The 23,796-nt window shown below is 35.5% G+C and overlaps 1 protein-coding gene across 5 annotated transcripts in view; it reads left to right on the top strand.

The window, feature by feature from the left end:
- Window positions 1-23,796, top strand: part of ARID4A (AT-rich interaction domain 4A) — a 65,945-nt gene that overhangs the window by 12,935 nt on the left and 29,214 nt on the right. For 3 of the 5 annotated variants that reach the window (XM_032875296.1, XM_032875293.1, XM_032875294.1), the window contains exons 6-14: window positions 933-1,012; window positions 1,102-1,196; window positions 3,053-3,227; window positions 7,971-8,050; window positions 8,981-9,057; window positions 9,471-9,637; window positions 21,580-21,652; window positions 23,072-23,166; window positions 23,320-23,417. In XM_032875296.1, the coding sequence (XP_032731187.1) occupies window positions 933-1,012; window positions 1,102-1,196; window positions 3,053-3,227; window positions 7,971-8,050; window positions 8,981-9,057; window positions 9,471-9,637; window positions 21,580-21,652; window positions 23,072-23,166; window positions 23,320-23,417 (940 nt within the window). The remainder of the gene's footprint in view (window positions 1-932; window positions 1,013-1,101; window positions 1,197-3,052; window positions 3,228-7,970; window positions 8,051-8,980; window positions 9,058-9,470; window positions 9,638-21,579; window positions 21,653-23,071; window positions 23,167-23,319; window positions 23,418-23,796) is intronic. The other 2 variants (XM_032875295.1, XM_032875297.1) reach the window with 1 other exon arrangement.

Here is a 23,796-nt window from a genome sequence, read left to right as displayed (position 1 = left end):
TATCCCCCCAATTTTTTTTTTTAAGATTTTATTTATTTATTTGACAGAGATCACAAGTAGGCAGAGAGGCAGGCAGAGAGAGGAGGAAGCAGGCTCCCTGCTGAGCAGAGAGCCCAATGTGGGGCTCGACCCCAGGACCCTGAGATCATGACCTGAGCCGAAGGCAGAGGCTTAACCCACTGAGCCACCCAGGCGCCCCTCTAAACTTTCTTTTTTAAGATTTTATTTATTTACTTGAGAGAGAGAGCGAGTGAGCAAACAGCAGAGGGAGAGGCAAACCCCCTACTGAGCAGGAAGCCCGATATGGGGCTCTATCCCAGAACCCTGGTATCATGACCCTAGCTGAAGGCAGACACTTAATTGACTGAGCCACCCAGGTGCCCTATTTCTAAACTTCTTACATCCTCTTCTAGCAAAAGAAAAAAATTGAATCTTAGGACTTTAGAATTTGGCAGCCAGTACTTCTACTATAGTAAGTTATCATGGAAATAAATAGAAGAGTCCAGTAATCCAAGAAACACTACCAGAAGGCAAACGGTTTCTCGAAGTAAGAGATACTTCATTGATAACTGTTGGGAACAAACCCATAATGCTTTTTTTTAAACCAGGTTTTTACTCATTTTTCTAGGATTAAAGGTAATAATTGTTGATTTGACTAGGTTGCTAATGGTTTAAAGAAGGTGGTTCTGTAGTGGTAGACATTGAACAAATGAATGGAGACACCTAAGCAGTTGGGGGCAGACATTTAACCTGCATCTGTTTGGCAGCTACAGAATGAAAAATGTAGTATGCACATTTTAAAAGGTTTTGAAAAATAACAAATAATGATTCTTACAAATGTGAAGCCGAGATAAATAGCAACAATAGCATTCTCTGCAGTGAAATTTTTACTTAGTGTGCATAAATTCTCTGGTATCTCTTGCTTATTTTAGTGTTTGATGATGGTGATGAGAGAACACTGAGACGCACTTCACTTTGCCTAAAAGGAGAGAGACATTTTGCTGAGAGTGAGGTAGGGTGCCACTGGTAGGCTTTTTTGGTTGAATAACTTCGTACATCGAGGCAAAATTTGATTTAATTTGTCTGTTGTTTCTTACGTAGACACTTGACCAGCTTCCCTTAACAAATCCAGAGCATTTTGGAACTCCAGTAATTGCGAAGAAGACAAACAGAGGAAGGAGGTCCTCTCTTCCTGTGTGAGTGTTTTCATATACGGTAATGTTACAGTTTTTACAACATTAACCAAATGATTTTTCTAGGATGGCTAAAATTGTTCAGGTAACTTTTCCATTGTATCTTGTATCCTTATCTTGGACATTTTACCTTGAGCAGATCTTGTTCTTAATTATTCCCATTGCTCTGTCCAAGAATTATCACAAAGCCTTTTTCAAAAAGGCTATTTTGTCTTGAGTTACTTTGCCAAATTCCTTAATTGATATGTTTTTCTCTATTTTAAGTGAGTATATATATTTCTCAACCTTTTCATCTCAAAAACACTTCAGACTTAAAAATTATACATAAACGTTCGGGGCTTCTAGGTGTCTCAGTCAGTTGAGCATTTCACTCTTGGTTTCAGCGCAGGTCAGGATCTCAGGGTTATGAGATTGAGCCCCATGTTGGACTCTGCACTCAGCAGGCAGTCTGCTTGGGATTCTCTTCCTGTCCTCCTTCCCTTACCCCCATTTGTGCACATTCTCTCTCTCTTTCACTGTCTAAAAATAAATCTTTAAAAAAAATTACACAATAAACTTTCATATACTTATCATCTAGATTCATTAACTTAAAATTTTTGGAACATTTGACTTATCATTCACTCTGTAGGTATATATGAATTATTTTTTATTGATAATTTTAATTGGTCAAACCACCTTGAGAGGGTTTTGCAAGCATCAGACCTACCTTTAAAAACTTTAAGGAAATTCTCTTACATAGTCAAAGTATGGTTATCAAATTCAGAAAATTTAACATTAATAGAATGGTATTATCTAATAATATGTAATCCATATTTCAGATTTTGCCAGTTGACCCAATAGTAACCTTTAGAAGCATCCCCTGAATCCAGGATCCACCCCAAGGCCATGCATTATACTTAGTTTATATGGTTCTTTTTTTTTTTTTTCTTTTAAGATTTTATTCATTTGAGAGAGAGAGAGCAGAGCTAGAGTGGAGGCAGAGGAAGAAGCAGACTCCTCCCCGAGCAGGGAGCCTGACATGGGATTTAGTCCCAGGACCCTGAGATGATGACTTGAGCCACAGGCAGATGCTTAACCAGCTGAGTCACCCAGACATCCCTAGTTTATATGGTTCTTAAATCTCCTTTCATCTGGAAAAGTTCTTTGGCTTTTTTTTTTTTTTTTTTTGTCTTTTCATTACCTTGACATTTTTGAAGAGTACAGGCCAGTTTTGTAGACTTGCTTACTATGAGTTTGTCTGCTTATTTTATTGTCCAGGTAAGTGACCTTAAACCCTCACATGTTTCTTTTTTTCTTTCCTTTTCTTTTTTTTTTTTTTTTAAAGATTTTATTTATTTATTTGATAGATCACAAGTAGGCAGAGAAAGGAGGAAGCAGGCTCCCTGCTGAGCAGAGAGCCCAATGTGGGGCTTGATACCAGGACCCTGAGATCATGACCTGAGCCAAAGGCAGAGGCTTAACCCACTGAGCCACCCAGGCGCCCCGCCTCACATGTTTCTTAATGCAATCTTTTCATAACCTGTTAGGAAATTAGAGTTATATTATCTGGCACCTGGCATACATAAAAAGTAGAAGGACAGTCTTTTTTAAAAAAAATGTACTGGCACAATAAGTAGTTCGTGGGGACGTATTTAGACTTTTCTGTCCCAGCTGGTGGTTGGCATAAGAGCAAAGTCCAAATCCTCATTCATCTAGTGACGTGGACTCAAGAGTTACCATGGATGGCTCAGGACTAGTTTGGGACCAGAGAGGTATCTATCTCTTCAATTTCAATAAGAATGAAGAAACTACTACTCTGGAGTAATCTACATTAGAAATTGAGTTGTACATGTTAAACTCCCACCACTCTGTCTCAGCAGTGGCTTATGTGAAGATCCTGATAAAGTTATTCTGACTTTTAGTAATGAAGATGAAAAAGAAGAAGAAAGTAGTGAGGAAGAAGATGAAGATAAGCGACGTCTCAATGATGAATTATTAGGAAAAGTTGTAAGTGTGGCATCTACATCTGAGAAGACTGATTGGTATCCTGCCTTGGTAAGTCAGATTTCTTGCAGAATTAATTAACCATTTAAAATATTTGTTAAAGGGGGTGCCTGGCTGGCTCATTCGGTAAAACCTGCACCTCTTGATCTCAGGGTTGTGAGTTCAAGCCCCACATTGGTGTGGAGCCTAGTTAAAATTTAAATAAATAAACAAGCAAATGTTTAACATGGATTTTTAAAAAATATTTAAAATATTTTGAAAGTATTAACATAAATTTAATTTGGACTTCATTGCAGAGTTGAGCAATCCTACTTAGGTCCCACATACTTCACTGTCTTCTCTTGTTATTTCTTTCTTTAATTTTCTATGAAGTTGTTTACTGGGATTTTTCAGCTCTCCCTTCAAAATGTGTCCAGTGGTCTCTTCTTATTCCTATTATCATTTTTTACTCACTTTATGGTAATTACCCGTAAGTTCCCTTAACTTGATTCCTGACCTTTTTGCTAAATTCATATTTTTCTAGAAGCAGTTTTTATAGAGAAATAGTTTTAATATACTGATTTAATCATGATAGTCCCATTCTCAAAAAAAAAACCGCCACAAAACATTCAGTGGCTGCCTTATGGATCAATTCTGCATTTTTTATTTATTTTTTTTTAAGATTTTATTTATTTGACAGAGAAAGAAAGAGGTCACAAGGAGACAGAGCGGGCAGAGAGAGAGGGAAGCAGGCTCCCTGCTGAGCAGAGAGCCCGATGTGGGGCTCGATCCCAGGACCCTAAGATCATGACTTGAGCCAAAGGCAGAGGCTTAACCCACTGAGCCACCCAGGTGCTCCTAATTCTGCATTCTTTAGATGGATATCTGAGGCCATCCCAGCTCTTAGTTTGTTTCTCATTTTCAGTGTAAGCTCTTTCCTCGGGTACTATCTTAACTGCTCCATGTCAGACACTTGACTCTTCTAAACCTTTACTCTTGCCTTAAATCAAATCAGTTAGTATTTACTGAGGATATGCAGTGAGTTCAGCTCTAAATTCCTAGAAGAGAGAGAAGTATGAATTTTGTAACACACTGCTCTCAAGAATCTAATTATATATATTTAGAGATTACATAGCTATTAAAGATTGTATAGTCCTTTTTCTTTTTTTCCATGAAGCCTAACACAGGACTTGAACTTATGATTCCTAAGATCAAGACCTGAGCTGAGCTTAAGAGTTGGACACTTAACAGACGGAGACATCCAGGCACCCTTCTGTCATAAATTTTTTTTTTTTTTTAAGATTTATTTGTTTGCCAGAAGAGAGAGAGAGCGCGTGAGCACACAAGCAGGGGGAGTAGCAGATGGAGAAGCAGGCTTCCCGCTGAAGAAGGAGCCTGATGTGGGACGTGATCCCAGGACTGTGGGATCACGACCTGAGCTGAAGGCAGACACTTAACCAACTGAGCCCCAGAGGCATCCTCCTCTATCATCATTTTTAAAACTTGGTGCAGACAGTAGAGTAGAACAGGGGGTGTTTGGGAAAGGAATGGTACACCTAGGTTTTGGAAATGGCAAGTCTGATGGGTTGGTAGGGAAATCTAGTCTTTGCTTCCTCTAGGAAGGTATGAGAAGAAAAGATGGGCAAGAGAATTATTTCATGAGCGGAATCAATAATACTTGGTAATACTTGTTTTCATTTTCTCCTTTTCCTACTCCTAAGATTCAGCTCGAGTCCTACCTTTTCTGCAGTCTCCCCTAACCACTCTAACATAACTGTGCCCCTTCTCTGAATTTTATATTTTGAATTTTGATATCACATATATTTCCAAAAACAGTGTTGGCAGAAAACATGTCCCAAATTAGATCCTTTAAAGAACCCAGGCCATTTTTTAGAGTTTTTTATGTGCATGTAAGTACATTATTCAGTTGCTATATATAAGTGATTTACTGTATATAAGAAAGGTCTGGAAATCCTTTGAGCCTTTCAGTCTTGATAAGTAGATAAGTAAATGGGTTTGGGTTCAGAATATTTAGGTCGTAATTTGCCACGAGATTTTTTTTTTTTTAATATTTATTTATCTGACAGAGAGAGATCACAAGTAGGCAGAGAGGCAGGCAGAGAGAGAGAGAGGGAGAAGCAGGCTCCCTGCTGAGCAGAGCCAGATATGGGGCTTGATCCCAGGACCCTGGGATCATGACCTGAGCCTAAGGCAGAGGCTTAACCCACTGAGCCACCCAGGCGCCCCATGTTTTTTTAATTCCTTTATTTTCTCAGCAGACTTACTGTTTGCCAAGTGATGTAGAAAATAAAAGACACCAATCTCATTTTTGATAATTTCATAATTTAATGCAGAGAATAATTCAAGTAACTATATATGCAATAGTATATGTTCAACATTAGGACATCTTGTCTTGAGAGATTACATTTATATAAAGGAGATCCAGAACACCTTCATGAAGCTGTTGCTTTTGAACTGAGCCTTGATGGATTTAAAGTTAGTTAAACAAAGCTTCTCTGGAGGACTTTCTTAGAGGGAATAAGATAAGTAAAAGCAGAGAAGCAAGGAGTTTGTTCATGGAACTGTTTCCTCTCGGAATCCATTTAGCTAAATATTGGACACAAATAAGGGAATCATAGGAAATAAGACTGGGAAGATAATTTGGATCTAGGCACAAGAGGGCCATAATTCTGCATAGTATTTTGCAGAAGAGTAACATCATTTGAGCTGCATATTTTGGAATGTTAATGAGACAGTAGTATGTTGACCAAATTGTTGGAAAGACTAGAAAGGTGAGGTAATTAAGCTCTGTCTGTGCCTACTCATCCTTTAAGACCTGACCTTAAGCCTTTGCTGCCATACCTTTTCCTTTCCTGAGTTGGGTTGAGTCTTCCTAGGTGTTTTCATATCTTTGTACTTACCCTCCATGGTGTTCTTTTTGTGTTTACCTCTCCATTATGGTGTTAGCTCCTTGAGGACAGACACAACTCTGTTATTAGTCTAATAACGACCAGCACCTAGCAGACTAACATTTACTGCCATCGGATTTTAAAACAGCCGATAGGACTGCAAAGAATTTTTAATTATCTGGATATATATCATTTAATATGATAGCCATGAGTCCTAATGACTGTTTAAATTTAAATGTAACTTTTTTTTTTCCTTGAAGATTTTATTTATTTATTTGACAGGGAGATAGAGAGCAAAAGTAGGCAGAGCGGCAGGCAGAGGGAGAGGCAGGCTCTTTCCTGACCAAGGAGCCCAATGCAGGGCTTGATCCCAGGAGCCTGGGATCATGACCTGAGCCAGAGGCAGTCACTTAACTGAGTGAGCCACCCAGGTGCCCCTAAATATAAATGTAACTTAATTAAAATTACACAAAATTAAAAATTCAGTCTCTAAGTTGCACTACCCACATTCAGGTGCTTAGCAGTGCACCTACAGGACATTTCCATCATTGCATAAAGTTCTGTGGATAGTGCTAGGTTGTAGCAGAGGAGCTGGTGTTAGGGATGATAATGAGTAGATAAATTTCAGCAGTTTATTAGTAGACTAATTTTTTAAAAAATTTAAGTGCTTTAAAAAGTATATAGTGATTAGCTATTTACTAATGTTAAGACATTTGCTATTTTTAAAAATTAAGAAATTAGGGGCACCTGGGTGGCTCAGTGGGTTAAGCCTCTGCCTTTGGCTCAGGTCATGATCTCAGGGTCCTGGGATCGAGCCCCACATCATCAGCGGAGAGCCTGCTTACCCCTCTCTCTCTCTGGCTGCCTCTCTGCCTACTTGTGATCTCTCTCTGTCAAATAAATAAATAAAATCTTTAAAAAAAAAAGTTAAGAAATTAAAAAGTTCTTAGGGGATGCCTGGGTGGCTTGGTCATTAAGCTTCTGCCTTCACCTTAGGTCATGATCCCAGGGTCCAGGGATCAAGCTGCTCATCAGGCTCTCTGCTCAGCGGGGAGCCTGCTTCTCCCTCCCTCTGCTCCACCCCCTGCTGGCGTTTCCTCTCTGGCTTTCTCTCTCTGTCAAATAAATAAATAAAATCTTTTATAAAAAAGAAAAAAGTTATTACTCAGATTTTCTTTGATTTGTTTTCATTACTAAAATTTGTAATGCTCTCGTAGGAAAGGGAACTTAGGTGTTTTTTTAGAACCTAGGTGTTTGAACAAACAGGATTTCAAAACAGTTCTTGATTGAAGTGTATTTTTAAAACATTATAATGTGTTGGAATATGTGGGTGGCTCAGACTCTTGATTTTGGCTCAGGTCATGATCTCAGGGTCCTGAGATTGAGCTCTGAGTTGGGCTTTGTGCTCACTGTGGAGTCTGCCTGAGATTCTTTCTCTCCACTGTCTTACCCCCATGGCCCTCCTCCACCTCACACATTCTTTCTTTCTTTCTCTCTCTCTCTAAATAAATAAAATCTTAAAAAAAAATTATATTCCACATTTTCATCATGGATCATATGTTTTACTTTTTGGACAATAAATACGTAGCTTAGAATGAATCCTAATTTTTTGAAGTGGTGGTCACATTGTAATTTATATTGTATTAACTATTCACTGTATAATCTAATGGCTGAATAAATTTAATATCTAGAAAACCAGTGTACTAAATAATAAAAATAAATAAAAAGAAGGTAGCCTTCTTTTTTAAGTAGCTCATTTATAATGGAAATTACTGACATTGAAACGATTTCTTACAAAAGGTAATCCATTTGAGAAGTGAAGGGGATCTGGAATTATTCTTTTCAAAAAATTATGTTTTTTAGCAAGGGAAATTAGGAACCAATCTGTTCTTCTTTTATATTTCAGGTAATATCTCCCAGCTGTAATGATGACATCACAGTGAAAAAAGACCAGTGTTTAGTTCGATCATTTCTCGATTCTAAATTGTGAGTCACTTAATAGTGTTACATTGGGAGAAAGAAAATGAAAACACAGTGATAAACTCTTCCACAGTCCAAGCTTTATTTTTAAAAGTCTGATCATTTCATGAACTGAGAAGTCATTACATAATATGGTTTACTTTTTGTAATGTAAGTTACTTTTTCTGAAAAATTTTATATAAAAACTGAACAATATGTGAGAATAATATTGAAAAAGTTTCATTAAGCATGGTATTGGTTTTCTCTTCAATTTTAAAAATTTGGTATTTTTATTATGTATGCTATTCATATGATGAACTATGAAATTTACTTTTCATAGAATTTTCTTAGAATATTACTAAAATAATTATTTTGACTTTTTTTTAAGTCACATTTTTAGAAACTTTAATCTCTGCTTTGTTTCCCAAAAAGGATGTAAAAAAAAATTATGTGTGTGTGTGTGTGTGTGTGTGTGTGTGTGTCTGTGTCTAGAGAGAGAGAGAGATGTAATTCTCTGGAAAATTTAACATATCTTACAGTGATAAAAATATTTTAATATTACCTTCTATTATTATTATTTTTTTTTACTAAACTGAATAGTAAATTTAAGAAATAACAAAAATCAAAACAGACATTGTGGCTTCTATAAGGAAAATACCATGCTGGTATAAGGTACCCCATACCGTGTGTAGGAAGGTTGCACAGATTAAAGTATTATAAATGTAGGGCTTCAGATTAGTGTATTTTGATTATATGAATCTTAAGAATTAAGATACTAGTTTTGCATATATTTACCTCCTGCCCTTTATTAAGGATTAGGACATACATGGTCTTTTTAAAACATAGGCAAAATAATTTTGATTTTGAGGTTTATATTTTTCTATGTGTTAATATTATTTAAGTGATCATTTTTATTTAATAATGGTTTCCCTTCCCTTTATTCTTCTCTGTAATTAGTTATTCTATAGCAAGAAAAGATATCAAGGAAGTAGATATTCTCAGTCTACCTGAATCTGAGCTCTCTGCTAAACCAGGTAATATAGGAATGACTCAATCCATTATTTCATGATGTGGCTTTAAATGGTAAATAATGACTAAACCAAGACTGAATATTCTCTGGTGCCATTTTCGTTGTTTAGAGGTAATACCTACTCTTATTTGATGGCTATTTTTTTAGTGGCTAGATAAAATATTTTACTTGTAATTTTTAAGTAAGTTAAATTTTTCATGTTTTACCGTTAATTTTTTAACAGTATCTTCTAGAGTAATAATAAACATTAATATAACATTATGACTCAGATATATTGAAGTCTACTGTATCATTTTATAAGGGACAGCTGAATTTGAGTCCAAATCTTCTGACTCTGAATGTTTTTCTATTATTCTACGTTGCTAATTCTATTATTCTATGTATGCTATGTTGCTAATAACAACTGTTTATTCTTAGGGCTACAGAAAGCAAGCGTCTTCTTAAAAACTAGAATTGTTCCTGATAATTGGAAGATGGATATAAGTGAAATCCTTGAATCATCCAGTAGTGATGATGAAGATGGTCCAGCTGAAGAAAATGATGAAGAGAAGGAAAAGGAGGCCAAAAAGGAAGAAGAAGAGGTGGTAGGTGAAATTTTATGTTTGTGACATAAAGTCATTTTAATACTTTAAAGTAAATATTACTGCCTTTGTATATTTTCCTCATTTAGATGCTCTATATTATTTGTTTCTGCCTTTTTCTAGCTCACATTGATTTGGTGATTTTTTTGGATTCTAACTTAGTGGGTAAATCAGAACTAATTTTTTTTAGCAAACAAAGAACTTTTCAGGTTAAATAATCAAGTACAAACTTTTCAAACAACCAATGGAGAAAAGAAATATAACTTTTAGGTATATTACATGTGTTAACTCATTTGATAATTGTTACCATGTGGAATAACTAGTACTATCCTACTTTAAAGGTGCGGAAAGTGAAGGTCACAAAGGTTAAGTAACTTTCCCAAGGTTGCATGGTTCACATGTGGAAAATAGGGATTTGAACCCAGATCTGATCTGTCTGAATTTAGAAACCTTACCTCATTCAGATATTTTACAGTATCTCAAGAACAGTGGGGATTAAAAACCTACACAAACTGAAAGAATATTTCATTTGATAGTTTGATAAATCATACAAAAGAGATTGTTTTTATAAGTGCTAATGGGTTTTTTGGTAATAGGTCATTTAGGATATATATCTATAATTGTAGGAAATTATTCATGGACTTCCAACATCATAGCATATATGAATATTGTCTATTTATACAGCAATGTTTTGTCAAGTGGGATAAACTGGTAGTATATTTTTGGTTGTTATGAGGTAACGAGACCTAGGGACAGACAAAGAGAATGAGTTTACCAAAAAGAAGACCTATTTGAGCATGAAAAATGTTTGCTTAGAAAACGTGGAATGCTTGTTTCTGTTTTACATATACAATTATGAATTTATGAAATAAAATGAGTATACTTGTATGTGATGAAGGGCATGTGGTATTTCTTTCCTTTTACTTCCCCTGCAGTATTTGGTTTTTTGCACTCTGAAATCAGAATGGCGGTTCATACTTACAGGCTGCCTACAGAGTTGCCATAGTAACATGCTGTTGGTTTTAAGTGAGCATGCTCGGAAAGACAGGAAGGTTTAGCAGAGGCTTGGCAGGTTGCCAATGGAGGTTTGCCAGATGCTTTGAAATGGGCTGTCTTTCTTTTCCTTTCATGTAATGTCTGATTTTTATGTGGAAGAGAATGTAAGTAGTGCTGTATAACCCTGCGGATGCTATGCCCTAAGAGGGAAAGCAAATATTTGCAAGTCAGACTGAAAAATGTTCAGACACTGTACTGATTAAGTAGAAGGGGAATCTAACCATTTTGCATTTGAAAGAAAATGCAGCATATAGGTAAGATTTTTTTTCTAAAATATATTTAGTTACCATTTTGATTGCCAAAAACGGGATTAGATAAGAATTTTAGGTGTTGATGATGTGGCTAATAATGGTAGGGCTCATAACCAAGCGTAATTGTTTCTTGTAAAAGAGACAGTAGGAGTCTATTTTTAGAATATCAGAGGATGAAGGCTATTTTTCTGAAACATAAGATAGATTTTGAAATGAAAATGATAATGAGACAGTTTGGCAGAATTCAGGATTTAAAGTCTAAATATTAAATGTGATTTTTGTATTTTATCTGTATTTATTTATAGATTATATGTTTTCAGGATAAAATAGGCCACATTTTCAGGGTGTGAACTGTGGCAGTCTGGTTTTGCTTTTTTTTTTTTTTTTAAGAATTAGCATTAGTTAGGATCTGATATTGACAAACATTGAAAAAAGATTAGTTTATTTTTGCTAATACTTTTAATTGGTGTCCCTTTTAGAATGCATTTTCTTTACTCCCCACCCCCCAAAAAGCAAACCCTGAAATTTTAAACAAAGAGAGTTAAAAGAGCTTTATAGTAAGATTGGAAAAGATGGCTATAAAATAGTAAATAGTAAATAGTGTTCTTATTACAGCTATTAATTTAATAAAAATCACAGCATTTTATTCAAGCTGTTAGTAAATGTTAGTAAAAAGGAATGAAGAGCAAAGGCAAGCTCTGTTACCTATTGTTTGCAGGTAATAAGTAAAGAAATTTAAAAAGGTAAGGACCTTTGTAAGGGATAGTATCTTCTTAAAATGTGTTACTTAAATTATGAACCTGTTAAAATTAAGTGGAAAAGAATGCTTTTCATCTACTGAAAAATAAAAGTAGAATTACCACATTTAGGCACTGAGTTGTCTGTTAAATTATTTTCCAGATGGCCAATTTCATAGCATCTACTTTATTGAATTACTTGACAGGAACTAATTCCTCTTTTTTTCTGGCCATAGAGGTAGATTTCTTGAGTGAGATTTTGGTTGCTTTAGAAAAAAAAAATCAGCTGCATTTCTTGCCCTTGGATTTAAGATTTAGTTGCTGAATCATTCTAATTTGCCTTGCACAGTAATTTTAAAAAATTTAATGTATTGATAAACTGAAAAGCAGTTTAGTCTATATTATAACAAAGGAAAAAAAGTGGGTCGGTATAAAATTAATTAAAGTCTGGTAAGCCAGGGCCTACCTGGCTTAGTCATTACAGGCCTTTACCACATAGGTGAGGCTAAGCTGTTGTATTACATTGTAGATCATATTCTTCCTGAAATGTAGTAATGCTGTGCTTTTCATGAGAATTTATTGTTGCTTTATAATGATAAAAAAAGCTCTTTAACATTGTGCAAGCCACCTTAACAGGACTTTAGCTTGTCATTTGATGTTTGTAAATTTTATGCAGTAGAATCATACAAGTGTTAGATACTTCTGCAGTGTTAATGGACGGTGGACATTGTTTTTATGTTTAATGCTTTTGAGTGCCCTAAAATAGCCTAAATAAGATTTGAGGTTCATGGCTTTACGTGGAGGAGCATCTTTTTTACTTAATATTATTTTGAATTCCTAAGCATTTGTAGTTCAGGATTGGAATATAAGAAATATGTTTCATACTGTTAACTGGGTAGGAAAAGACCTGATAGTCTGACAGGAAGTAGGTCCAATCTATATTGAGGACTGTAAATTTTAACCTGTTGGTAATTATATTGAGAAAAAAGCCCTGGAGAATATTTTTGTAGGCATTACTTAAATGTCTTTTGTTAGGAAAATTTTATATTAGAAAAGATAACACTGATTTCCTTTTGAGCTTTGAAATTGAAAAGTCCATGTAAACGTAAGTAATTGTGTTTATTCGTAAGTTATTCATTTATTCCTTATATTCACTTTGGATGAATGTAGGAGAGTTGTCTAAGGATAAAGTGAATAGGGGAAGACATTTAGGGGGATTTGACTAGTTGCAGCCCTTCTGTCCTTTTAGTTTGCTATATGTAGCCTTATTGTTGGGCCCTTATAAAAATCTCTTCTAATTTCATATTTAGTAATGAATGTAAGAATTTAGTGCATTTTTATAAGAGATGCTGTTTTTTTTGTTTAGAAGTACTGACACCCATTTCTCCAATCTTTGAATTTTCTGGGGAATCACTATTATATCTGTTGACTAGGATTAAATTCCATTATTATAAACATCAGAGTGCTTTTGTTTTTTTATTTATGGAAACTGGAATTTTTTCTTATATGTAAATCAAGTGTTATTTGTATTTATGTTGCCTTGTAAAGGCATTTATTAGTGATCTTTCAAGATCACTTTGGGTAAAAACCTACAATAAATGCTTGATAACCCAGGAAAATTATGCTAAATCAATAAAAATTAAAGAAAAATTTAAAGGTAATATTAGCATTTTAGGTATATCTAGTAACTCCAGCTGTCAATCATGTTTCTAAGCAGATTCTATAAAGTCAATTTTCAATGAATAATTGAGATTTTAACTTTCATTAAAATATAATAACTTATTTGCAAAAGTCTTGAAGTTTAGCCTATTGGACAAGCAAACAAAAATGTCCTAATGTGTTTAGCAAGACCTTTCTTTACAGAATCAGTATAAGACCAACCAAATTAGGTTCACTTAATCAGATTTATGAGGATTGCACATTTGTATACACAATTGTAGCTTTATTTTTATGTATTTACAAAAAGTCACTTCTCAAATCAAATTATTTCATAGTTGTGGTAGCATGAAAGAGGGTTGACTGAATATAAAGCCTTAGATGAGATAGCGTCCAAAGTATAGCTTGATGATTAGAATGTGTGTACCTTTTCAAGTAGGGGGAAAAATGATTAGTCTTAGTCAAGTCTGATATAATACAAGAGTCCTATAATAATTTGTTTTAGGCAGATGGTTGTTGAACTGTTCAGCGAAATTTAAAAAGTGTCTTACCATATGATGAATATATCATGCCATCTTAATGTATTCCCTGAAATTTTCTGTTTCAGTGTACACAGCAGGGAAGAATGATACCTCTGTAAATTTTATGACTGCCAACTTTTGTTGAGCCTTCAACACCATTAGTCAATTCCCAGTTTCTATAAGCAAATCACTATGTCCTCCAACCCTGCCCCAGTCCACTCCAACTTTAGAAAGAAACTAGGACTATCCAGCTGGGAGCATGCACTACACTTCACTTGCCTGTTCTCCTTCCCTGAAGTACAGTTGACGATATGTTGCTCTCTTCTATATGATGAGTCCCTCAGTTTATGCTCTGGATCTCATTCTCTTTTTTCTTATCTTAAATTATGAACTATCACTTCTTTCCAGAATCTTTAACCTGTTCTGTTGTTTCCTTCTCATCAGTTTTTAAGAACATGCTTCCATCTCTCCCAGCCTTCTGACATCCCCTCCAGATACTGTCCTCTGTCCTGGCCCTTATAACCAGATTACTCAGTTACATCCAATGTTATATTTCTCAACCTCCTGTTCACTCTTAATTCGCTGTAGTGTGTCTTGTACTCCCACCTCAGCTAAAACAACCAGTGACCTTCAACAAATTTTCTGCACTAAATCCAAAAAATTTTTATCATGATCTCATTTGACTCCTTAGCAGTATTCAGCATTTTTGACATGCCTACCTTCTTCAATCACCTGACATCCATGACATTACATTTTTTTTCTAGTTTACTTCCTAACTAAATGATACAGTGACTCCAAATCTATATGTACATCAAAGATGTCTCTTCTTAGCCCCACACTTATATTAACTGCTAACGAGGCTTATTTTGTAAGAACTCAGACTCACCACGTACAGGAACTGTTTTCGTTTTCCCCCTGAAACTGGTCCTTCTCATGGTTGTCCCTAATTTATTTTAATAGAAGCGTGATCCACCAATTATCCAAATCAGATACATGGTGGTCACCTTAATCCTCCCACTCTTGCCCCTCTAACCAATGAGACACCAAATCTTTCTTCTGCTGCCTGATAGCTTTCAGGGTTACCCACTTACCTGTTTCTACTCTCTGCCACCTTAGTCCAAGCACTATTCTCCTTTACCTGCACGACGGCAGAGGTAACCTTCCCATGTCCCTGCTGGCCTCCTCCAGTCTTTTCTCTGCACTGAACCTAAGCAGATTTTTTTAAATGAGAAATCTCAATGTGATTCTCTTGGAATAAATTGATTTTAGGGCATAGAAGTAGTAGTATTTATTCTTTTATATTGAAATACTTCTAAAAAATTGCATCATGTCACCTCTTTCTAAAAGTAGTATACTGGACATTATTTACCTTCATATTTACTCAAGATGTAATTATGGTAGTTTTTTAATAACAGTGCTGTCATGGCTTTTATCCCTTATCCTAAATGATCAATGCCTATTAAGATTGTGAATTTTCTCTGTTTCCTTTCCTCTAAAATCTATATTGTCAACTGATCATTTTTACATATGATAACTTTCTGGACAGTTTAGAATTCTACTTGTTGCACAAGGCTTTACTGGTAGTCTAGGGGGAGTCATTTTGACTAATGGATCACCAGAGTTACCAGACTTAATGTTACAGGGGTTTTTTTCTTTTTTTAATTTAAGTTTTCAGTTTAAGTTTTCTTTTCTTTCTTTTTAAAAAATTTTTTAAAATTTATTTGGCAGAGATAGCACAAGTAAGTGGAGAGGGAGAAGCAGGCTTCCTGCTGAGCAGGGAGCCCAATATGGGGCTGGATCCTAGGACTCTGGGATCATGACCTGAGCGGAAGGCAGATGCTTAACAACTGAGCCACCCAGGAGCCTCTAAGTTTTCTTTCTAAATTTAGGTTCTCATTTGTTATATTTTACTGAGGTGTTAGGACAAGAAAATATATGTTATACCAGAGCATATGTCATCAGTAAGATGTGGCTTTCGTTATACCACAATTAAAATATTTAGCTTTTGTAGGAGATAGAAACAGGTAAAGATGCCCACACCAAATAATGTTCTCAGCTTAGTTTTGGAGACTTAGTGACTTTTAAAGATTGTTTACTGAATCCTCACAACAGGATTTTTTATGAGTGATGAAATGGAGGTGTAGAGACCTTATATAAGTTTTCACAGACCTTTAAAATTTTTTTCTCTTCTCTCTATTGTAAGGTCTGTGAAAACAGTGGATGTCAAGCTTTTTGTTTGTTTTAGTCTTTTCCTTTTCCCACCAACATACATATCCATCAACTACCTCAGAGCTTGGCTAATATTAAACCTTGATTAAACAGTTTCTGAATAAATGAATGAGTGTGGACCATGCAGTTATCCTAACAAACTGCGATTTGAAACAAAGTGTTGGAAGATTTGTTGTAAGGCTCCAGAAAGTTCATGTTGGAAGAAATCCCTAAATAAGTTATCTACCATCCCTTCATAATATATGCTTTCTTTTTTCTATAGGCAATCTCATTTCCTTGCATAATTTTGTGAGCTTTTAAATTAATTCTTTTTGGCTTAAGCTACTTTGGGATACTTTTCTGCCACTTGCAATAAAGGTTCTTGACTGATACTCCTCTTCCTTTGTATCTTGTCCCAATTATTTCAGGTGTCTTCCGATCGGTCTTTTCCCCTCCAATCCATTCTTCACAAAGTTCCTGCTAGAAACCCTTTAATGGTCTCAGCACCAATGGGACGAAGATTAGGTCTTTTATTGTAGCCCCTTACTAGTTCGGCCCTTCATAGTTTGACCTGTGCCCACTTTCAATTCTCCCTGCCACTATTCTCCAGCAATATGTAACTTTTTTTGAACACCCCACCTCCCCATACACACACCTTTAGATTTTGCTCAGAAACTGTTTGTTGAGTTTTCAGGTATATTTCATTAAGTATCACTCTTCTGTTGCCCATTCCTTTAAACAGGATTAAATATAGTAGGGCAAATAGAAGGAAGGTCGAATAAACTCAGTGATATAAAACAGCTGAGATTTAATGAATCCAAAAAGAATCTACATGGAATCCAAGATTTCTGTGTAGGAACAAATAGCAGCTCTGCTTGAGTTAAGGTTCGGTATGACCTATAAATGTTCTGTGCATTCACCCCAGTCATAAATTGTTCTAGCATTTATTGCATGGTTTTAAAAAAATCAGTATGGCTATTTGGTATGTTCCAGACTTAGGGTTGGCTTCAATAAAAGCATGAGCAGAGCTGCTGGTGTGACTGCTTCTTTTGTGCCCGTCCCCCAGCCCAGGGGCAGCTGCGGAGTTGCCTCTTTGGTTGTGCTTCTCGTGGTGCTTGGTTCTGCAAGAGTACAGCTAGGTGCCCCCCATTCTCAGCCATTCTTATTTTTTCTTTCTCGGACCCCCGTTAAATTTATATTATCATTAATGCTAGCTCCGAAACTCAGCAAATGTAAATTAATCGAAGAAAATCTCCCCAGTTTATTTTCACATTGTTTTCATTCACATAGTAACAGAATGTCTTAGCTAAATGCCAATCCCTGGTGATAAAATTGTGGGTAAAGTAGGCATGTCTTTAACCTTTCGAGCCCTTACAATGTGTGGGAACCTTCAAGATTATAAACATGAGTAATTTAGACTTAAAAAGAATCTCAGCATTTACTCCTCTCTCTCTTTCTCCTTCTGGAGTAGGGGGTCATCTTTTCCATCATCAGAGAGCAAGACTAATCCAAGCGTTGATCCTCTTCCTTGTGGATTCTTACAGTCGCTTTCCTTTCCCTTCCCATCCATCAAGCTCATTATTGGCAGAGAGCTTTTAAAACACAAATGTAATATAATTCCTCTTCAGCTCTCTCACATTCCAGTTCTGATTCTCTAGCATATCATTAGAAAGTGCTTTCTTAATCACAGCCTGCCTTTGCTGGCCTCCTGTTTATGCTGTTTGCTCTAGCTCCTGGGCTCTCTACTCTTCACATTTTGAGGCTTTCCCTAATATAACCACTATCACTCCGTCTCCAGCAGAACCGCTGACCCCATCCTATATTCTTTAATGCATTTTGCGACACTTTTAATGTTGTATTACGTTGGCTTGTTTTTCATTGCTGCATCGTCTGCTAGACTCAGAGAGTCAAAAGTAGAAAGTAGGTCTTCTCATTTTAAACACAGTACTTTTGTATATTCTTCCCTGACTCATGGTTGCCATCAATAAATGTTTGAAGTGAACTTGAAGATACAGTTTCCAAAGTCAGAAAATTCATAATTTACTAATATATATAGATAGATGCACAACTACATATATAACACTAGGTAGTATATATTGATGCTAAATAAAATTATAAATTTCTTAAAATTATGATCTTGTTCATCCTTCTTCCATATCCTTAATCCTGTTCTCCACCCTGGCATTTTACTGGGTACATAATTCCTCTTCACATACTTGACTGAATGAAGGGAAGAAGGCATATCAGCAGTCTAGTGGACTTTACCTCTTATTATTACAAGCTTCTCCTACTCTAAAGCCCTTTAAGAATGGAACGCCTTGGGGCGCCTGGGTGGCTCAGTGGGTTAAGCCTCTGCCTTCAGCTCAGGTCATGATCTCGGGGTCCTGGGATCGAGCTCCGCATCAGGCTCTCTGCTCGGCAGAGAGCCTGCTTCTCCCTCTCTTTCTCTGCCTGCCTCTCTGCCTACTTGTGATCTCTCTCTCTCTCTGTCAAATAAATAAATAAAATCTTAAAAAAAAAAAAAAAAAAAAAGAATGGAACGCCTTCTGGTTATTGACCAGGAGAGAGATGCCTTAGGTATGAAGGTACCACGAACAGGGGCACCTGGCTGGCTTAGTCAGTAGAGCATGCAACTCTTGATCTTGGGATAGTGAGTTTGAGCCCCACATTGGGCATAGAGATTACTTTAAAAAAAAAAGAAATCTTTAAAAATAGAGAAATTTGGGGGTGCCTGGGTGGCTCAGTGGGTTAAAGCCTCTGCCTTCAGCTCAGGTCATGATTCCAGGATCCTGGGATCGAGCCCCACATCGGGCTCTCTGCTCAGTGGGGAGCCTGCTTCCTCCTCTCTCTCTCTCTCTCTCTCTCTCTGTCTGCTTCTTTGACTACTTGTGATCTCTGTCTGTCAAATAAATGGATCTTTTAAAATAGAGGACTTTGCATTTAAAAATACCATGAACAGAGAAAGTACACCATAAGAGCAAACATGAGCCCCCATAAAAAAGCCATAAAGATAGATTCTTCTAGTTGGAGGTGTTTTCTAGCATATGCAGTTTTAGTCCAAGGTGACTAACACAGCTGTTTGCCAAAAAAAAAAAAAAAAAAGATTGTGAAGAATTATTGTAAGAAATTAAGCAGTTTTAATTTTTGCAATGATGATCAGGTAAATTTAAAAAGGTGTTCCTATCATCTTTTTCCTTGTGGAAAATTCTTCTCAAGCAGGTATTTATTTATAAGCAGAATTCCTTATTCATTTATGTCTTGTTTTTACATCTGGTAATTGCACCTGAACTCAGAAATTTATGGCCATAATTTCTCATTGAACTCAGTACATTCTTAGACATCTACTTTTATATTTAAAGGTTTATTTATTTATTGGAGAGCGTAAGCGCACAAGTGTGAGGGGCCTGGGGCGGGGTTGGGGGGGTGGTTCTTAGGGAGACTCCCCACTGAGTACAGAACCCAAAATGGGGCTTGATCCCAGAACCTGAGATCATGACCTGAGCCGAAATCAAGAGTTGGTTGCTTAGCCAACTGAGCCACCCAGGTTTCCCAGACATCCACTCACTTTAAAATCAAATATATTCAAAATACCAATTTTTATCTATAAAACTTAGTAAGAATTTATGAAATGTTTGGTACAACCTTAATACCTAATTTGAAGTTGATGGGTTCGTTTGTTTTTTTTTTAACTTGTTTTGGAAAAAATTTTGATTTCAAGTCAGTGCCTTTGGAAAAAATACTTTTTTATGTATATTGGATACAAGGGCTTTATTTGAATTCTGCAAGATCATAACTACTGGAAATGAGGTATTGGTCTGAGGGGAAACTATTGTGATTATGAGGGAGAAGCAAAGCATAGGGGTGGTCTGGCATAAGGTGTCTCCCCCGCCCCATACCAGAAGTCTTTTAAAAATAATATTTGAAATAATATTTGAAATGGTTCTTGGGCTAGTGGCTTATTTTTTTCTTTTTTGAGTTAATTCATTGGTCGTTGTTCTAATTACTTTGCAAAAGCAAGACTTTTTAAATTCACAAGGGGAAAAAATTGCCATCTTTTGATTGGAACATTTAGTGATGACCCCTGTTGACTCCATATTGCTAATTTGTGAGGCTTAGAACTTTGATTTAGTTTCTTTGTATCTGTTAAAACTCAGAGTACTCCAGTGCTGTCATTCTGAATGAATGTACTAAAAGATTTTATTTCCCTTGATTGCCTTATGGTTTTGATCAACTGCATGTTCATTGACTCTGGCTGCTGTATTTTAGCAATTAAAATTCTTAATACATAATTTTAAAGGACCTGTTGCTCTCTGGATGGTGAATACTCTATTGGCTGATAGTTAATTTTGCTTTGATCATGGCTTTGAAAGACAAAACTCTAAATTCTTCTTTTGGAACACAGAAAAGCAGTACTCTGAAATTAAATTATAATAATTTATGTGGACAAAAGATATTGTTTTGTTTCTCCTTCTCCATAGTATTGTTAAATTTTAAGTAAGAATGTTCCCAAGTATTTGTTTATAAGTAGTCAATCAGGAAAGAGAATATTTTATTGAAGCCCATAGTCTGTTTGTTTGACTAGAGCCAAGACTTTGACATTATAAGAAGAAATCATTAGATTTATATAATTAGTATAATTAACACTTAGATAGGTACTTGCAGAGAGAGTAATTTTTTTTTGTTTTTATTTTTTTTTACATGAGTGTTTTCATTGATTCCCCACCCCCAGGAATGAATTTGTGGTTATGAATCTAGTTTCCTTCCTTAAGAAATAATTTTCATTTTTTTTTTCAGGGCTTGCAAAGTCTTTTTTACAGAGGCTGTGCAAGAAGGGCAAATGAGAAAAGCAGGCTAATGTGATACGAGAAGGGATGGTGGGGCCTGAGACAAAATGAAATTACATAAACCTCTTTAAACCACTATGCTATCAAAAAAAAAAAAAACCCTTTGCCATGTGACTTTGTAACCTCTAGTTTATATTCATTCAACAGTAACAAATTTTAACATTTATATATATATTTTTTGCTTTTAATTTTTTTTAATTTAAAAAAATTTTTTAATAAACATATAATGTATTAGCCCTAAGGGTACAAGTTATGTGGGTTATTTTAAAATAATAAATATATTTGTAATTATTGTGCTTATCAATATATTTTTGTGGACCACATGCATTTTGATGGATTTAAAAAAAAAAAAACTAAACCAAATGAAGTGAAAACAGTCTTACTGATTCCTGAACCTTTTCCTCATGGCTACTCTTAGTCCCTGTGTTGATATTCAAGGGTAGGGTTAGAATGGTAGATGGGTAAAGGGTAGAGATTGTGTATTTTGACAGTTGTATCAAATCAGCTCTATAAAAATATGACTTAAAGTCTAGCATTGTAGCATTTGGAGGAAATTCATATTTTCCAGCTTAATAAAATTCCTCTATGTTGTGTTCATCAACAACAACAAATTAAAAAAGAAGACTGTATCTCACCCTATTCATTGTTCTTTGTATTTATATACTTTTACAGCCTGAGGAAGAACTTGATCCTGAAGAGAGGGACAACTTCCTCCAACAGCTTTATAAGTTTATGGAAGACAGAGGTATTTCATGCTTGTTATTTAAAAGTAGTCATTTCTTTTATAGTTTAACATTCTAGGGTGTTTTTTTTTTTAACATTCTAGGTTTATGCATTATTTTTATTAGAGTCATGGGTACATGGATTTGGATTTTAAGTAAAGCCTTAAGAATCAGAGTTGAGGGGCGCCTGGGTGGCTCAGTTGGTTAAGCTGCTGCCTTTGGCTTAGGTCATGATCCCAAGGTCCTGGGATCAAGTCACGCATCGGGCTCCTTGCTTGGCAGGGAGCCTGCTTCTCTCGCTGCCTCTGCCTGCCTCTCTGCCTGCTTGTGTGTACTCTTTCTCTCTATCTCTGGCAAATAAATAAAAAAATCTTAAAAAAGAAAAAAAAAAAAGAATCAGAGTTGAAAATAAATATTTGAAATAAAAACAACTATTAATACTTATTTTGAACAGAAATATATATGAAAGTTGTATAGGTATATAGTCTACTTGAGACTTACAAAACTGAAAATTGTTATAATAATATTTCAGTAAAGGAAAGGGAACAATAGTAATATTAATCTACACACCCATTTAGTTACTGGTGCAGTCTTTGCAGCAAGTAAAATAGCCTGATCCTGGATCTCAACAAATGAAACAAAATAGATGATCAGTTCCTATCTAAATATAATAGGATTTCTTCTTCTTTCCTTTTTTTTTTTTTTTAAAGATTTTATTCATTTATTAGAGAGTGAGAGAGAATGAGCAGGGAGAGTGGCAGAGGGAGAGGGAGAAGCAGACTCCTTGCTGAGCAGGGAGCCCAATTTGGGGCTCAATCCCACGACCCTGGGGTCATGACCTGAGCCAAAGGCAGACACTTAACCAACTGAGCCACCCAGGTGCTCCAAGAATAGGATTTCTAATACAGTTAAAAGAAATACAGCCTTTATAAATTATTCTATTTTTTGACTTTACATAAGTCCTGGAAAATCCTCTAATAAATTAGTCCTAGGAATTCTGTGACTTAGGGAAATCATCCTTCAGATTACTGTTAACAGTCTTAACGTTTGTGTTCAAGCAGTGAAAATGGATGTATGCCCTATATTGTACCCTTTCCATTGTGTATGTTCTTGCCCAGACTTCTTGAACCAGGAGCATTGTTGGCTACGCCGTGTAGTTAGTTGAAGGATTTAGTTCTACCCAATTCAGTGACAGGTGATTTTATTAGTTGTGAGAGATGTGATTTTAGTAATCATAGAGGTAAATCTAAAGACTATTACAATGCTGAATAAAGAATATAGAGGATATTTTGTATTGTCTTAAATAATTTAGGGTTCTTTAAATATATGCTTCTGATTAATAAATCTTGGGAAATTAGAAGTTGGAAAGCTTTTTATTGATAGCCTTGTAAAAGCACTTTCCCTTTGAATAAAAATTTTATTTCTGCCTTCATGTTAAAAAGGTACTCCAATCAACAAACCACCTGTTTTGGGCTATAAAGATCTCAATCTCTTCAAACTCTTTAGACTGGTTTATCATCAAGGCGGATGTGATAATGTAAGTAAGGATGTAATGAAAAGTTAAATTATCTAATGTTGCATTGTTATATGCACTGTAGGTAATAAGCACATTTTCTTAACGAACCTAGAATATTAGTGTAAAGATTATTTCCCTTTGTAAATGTTAACAAATAAAAACTTAATTTTCCAGATTGATAGTGGTGCTGTATGGAAGCAAATTTATATGGACCTTGGCATTCCTATTTTGAATTCAGCTGCTTCCTACAATGTAAAAACTGCTTATAGAAAGTAAGTAGTATAGTTTATTCATCAAAGAATACATATTACAGGAATATTTTCCATTTAATTTGTTAACAGTTAAACAAGAACACATCAAAGAACATTAAAGTTAGAGAAAGTATATAAAAAGGTTTAGGTTAATAGATACATGTGACTCAATGTTATTTCATTGAACCAGGTCTGCTTTACTCCATTTTCTATATTGTCCTGATTTCCTTTTCAAAGTGAGGGATGATGCAGCAGTGTTAATAATCTGAAATGGTGATACATGTTATAGAGCTATATCGCTTATGGTGAAATAGCCTTCATATCAAAACTATGATAGCTATGTTCAGTTATCACAGGTGCAGATTTTTCAGGAAGAAATCTTATGATCAGTATTTCTGTT

Source organism: Lontra canadensis, unplaced genomic scaffold, assembly GCF_010015895.1.
Source record: "Lontra canadensis isolate GAN:19392208 unplaced genomic scaffold, GSC_riverotter_1.0 scaffold55, whole genome shotgun sequence".
Taxonomy (NCBI): Eukaryota; Metazoa; Chordata; class Mammalia; order Carnivora; family Mustelidae; genus Lontra; species Lontra canadensis.
This window is presented reverse-complemented; position numbering and strand designations above follow the sequence as displayed.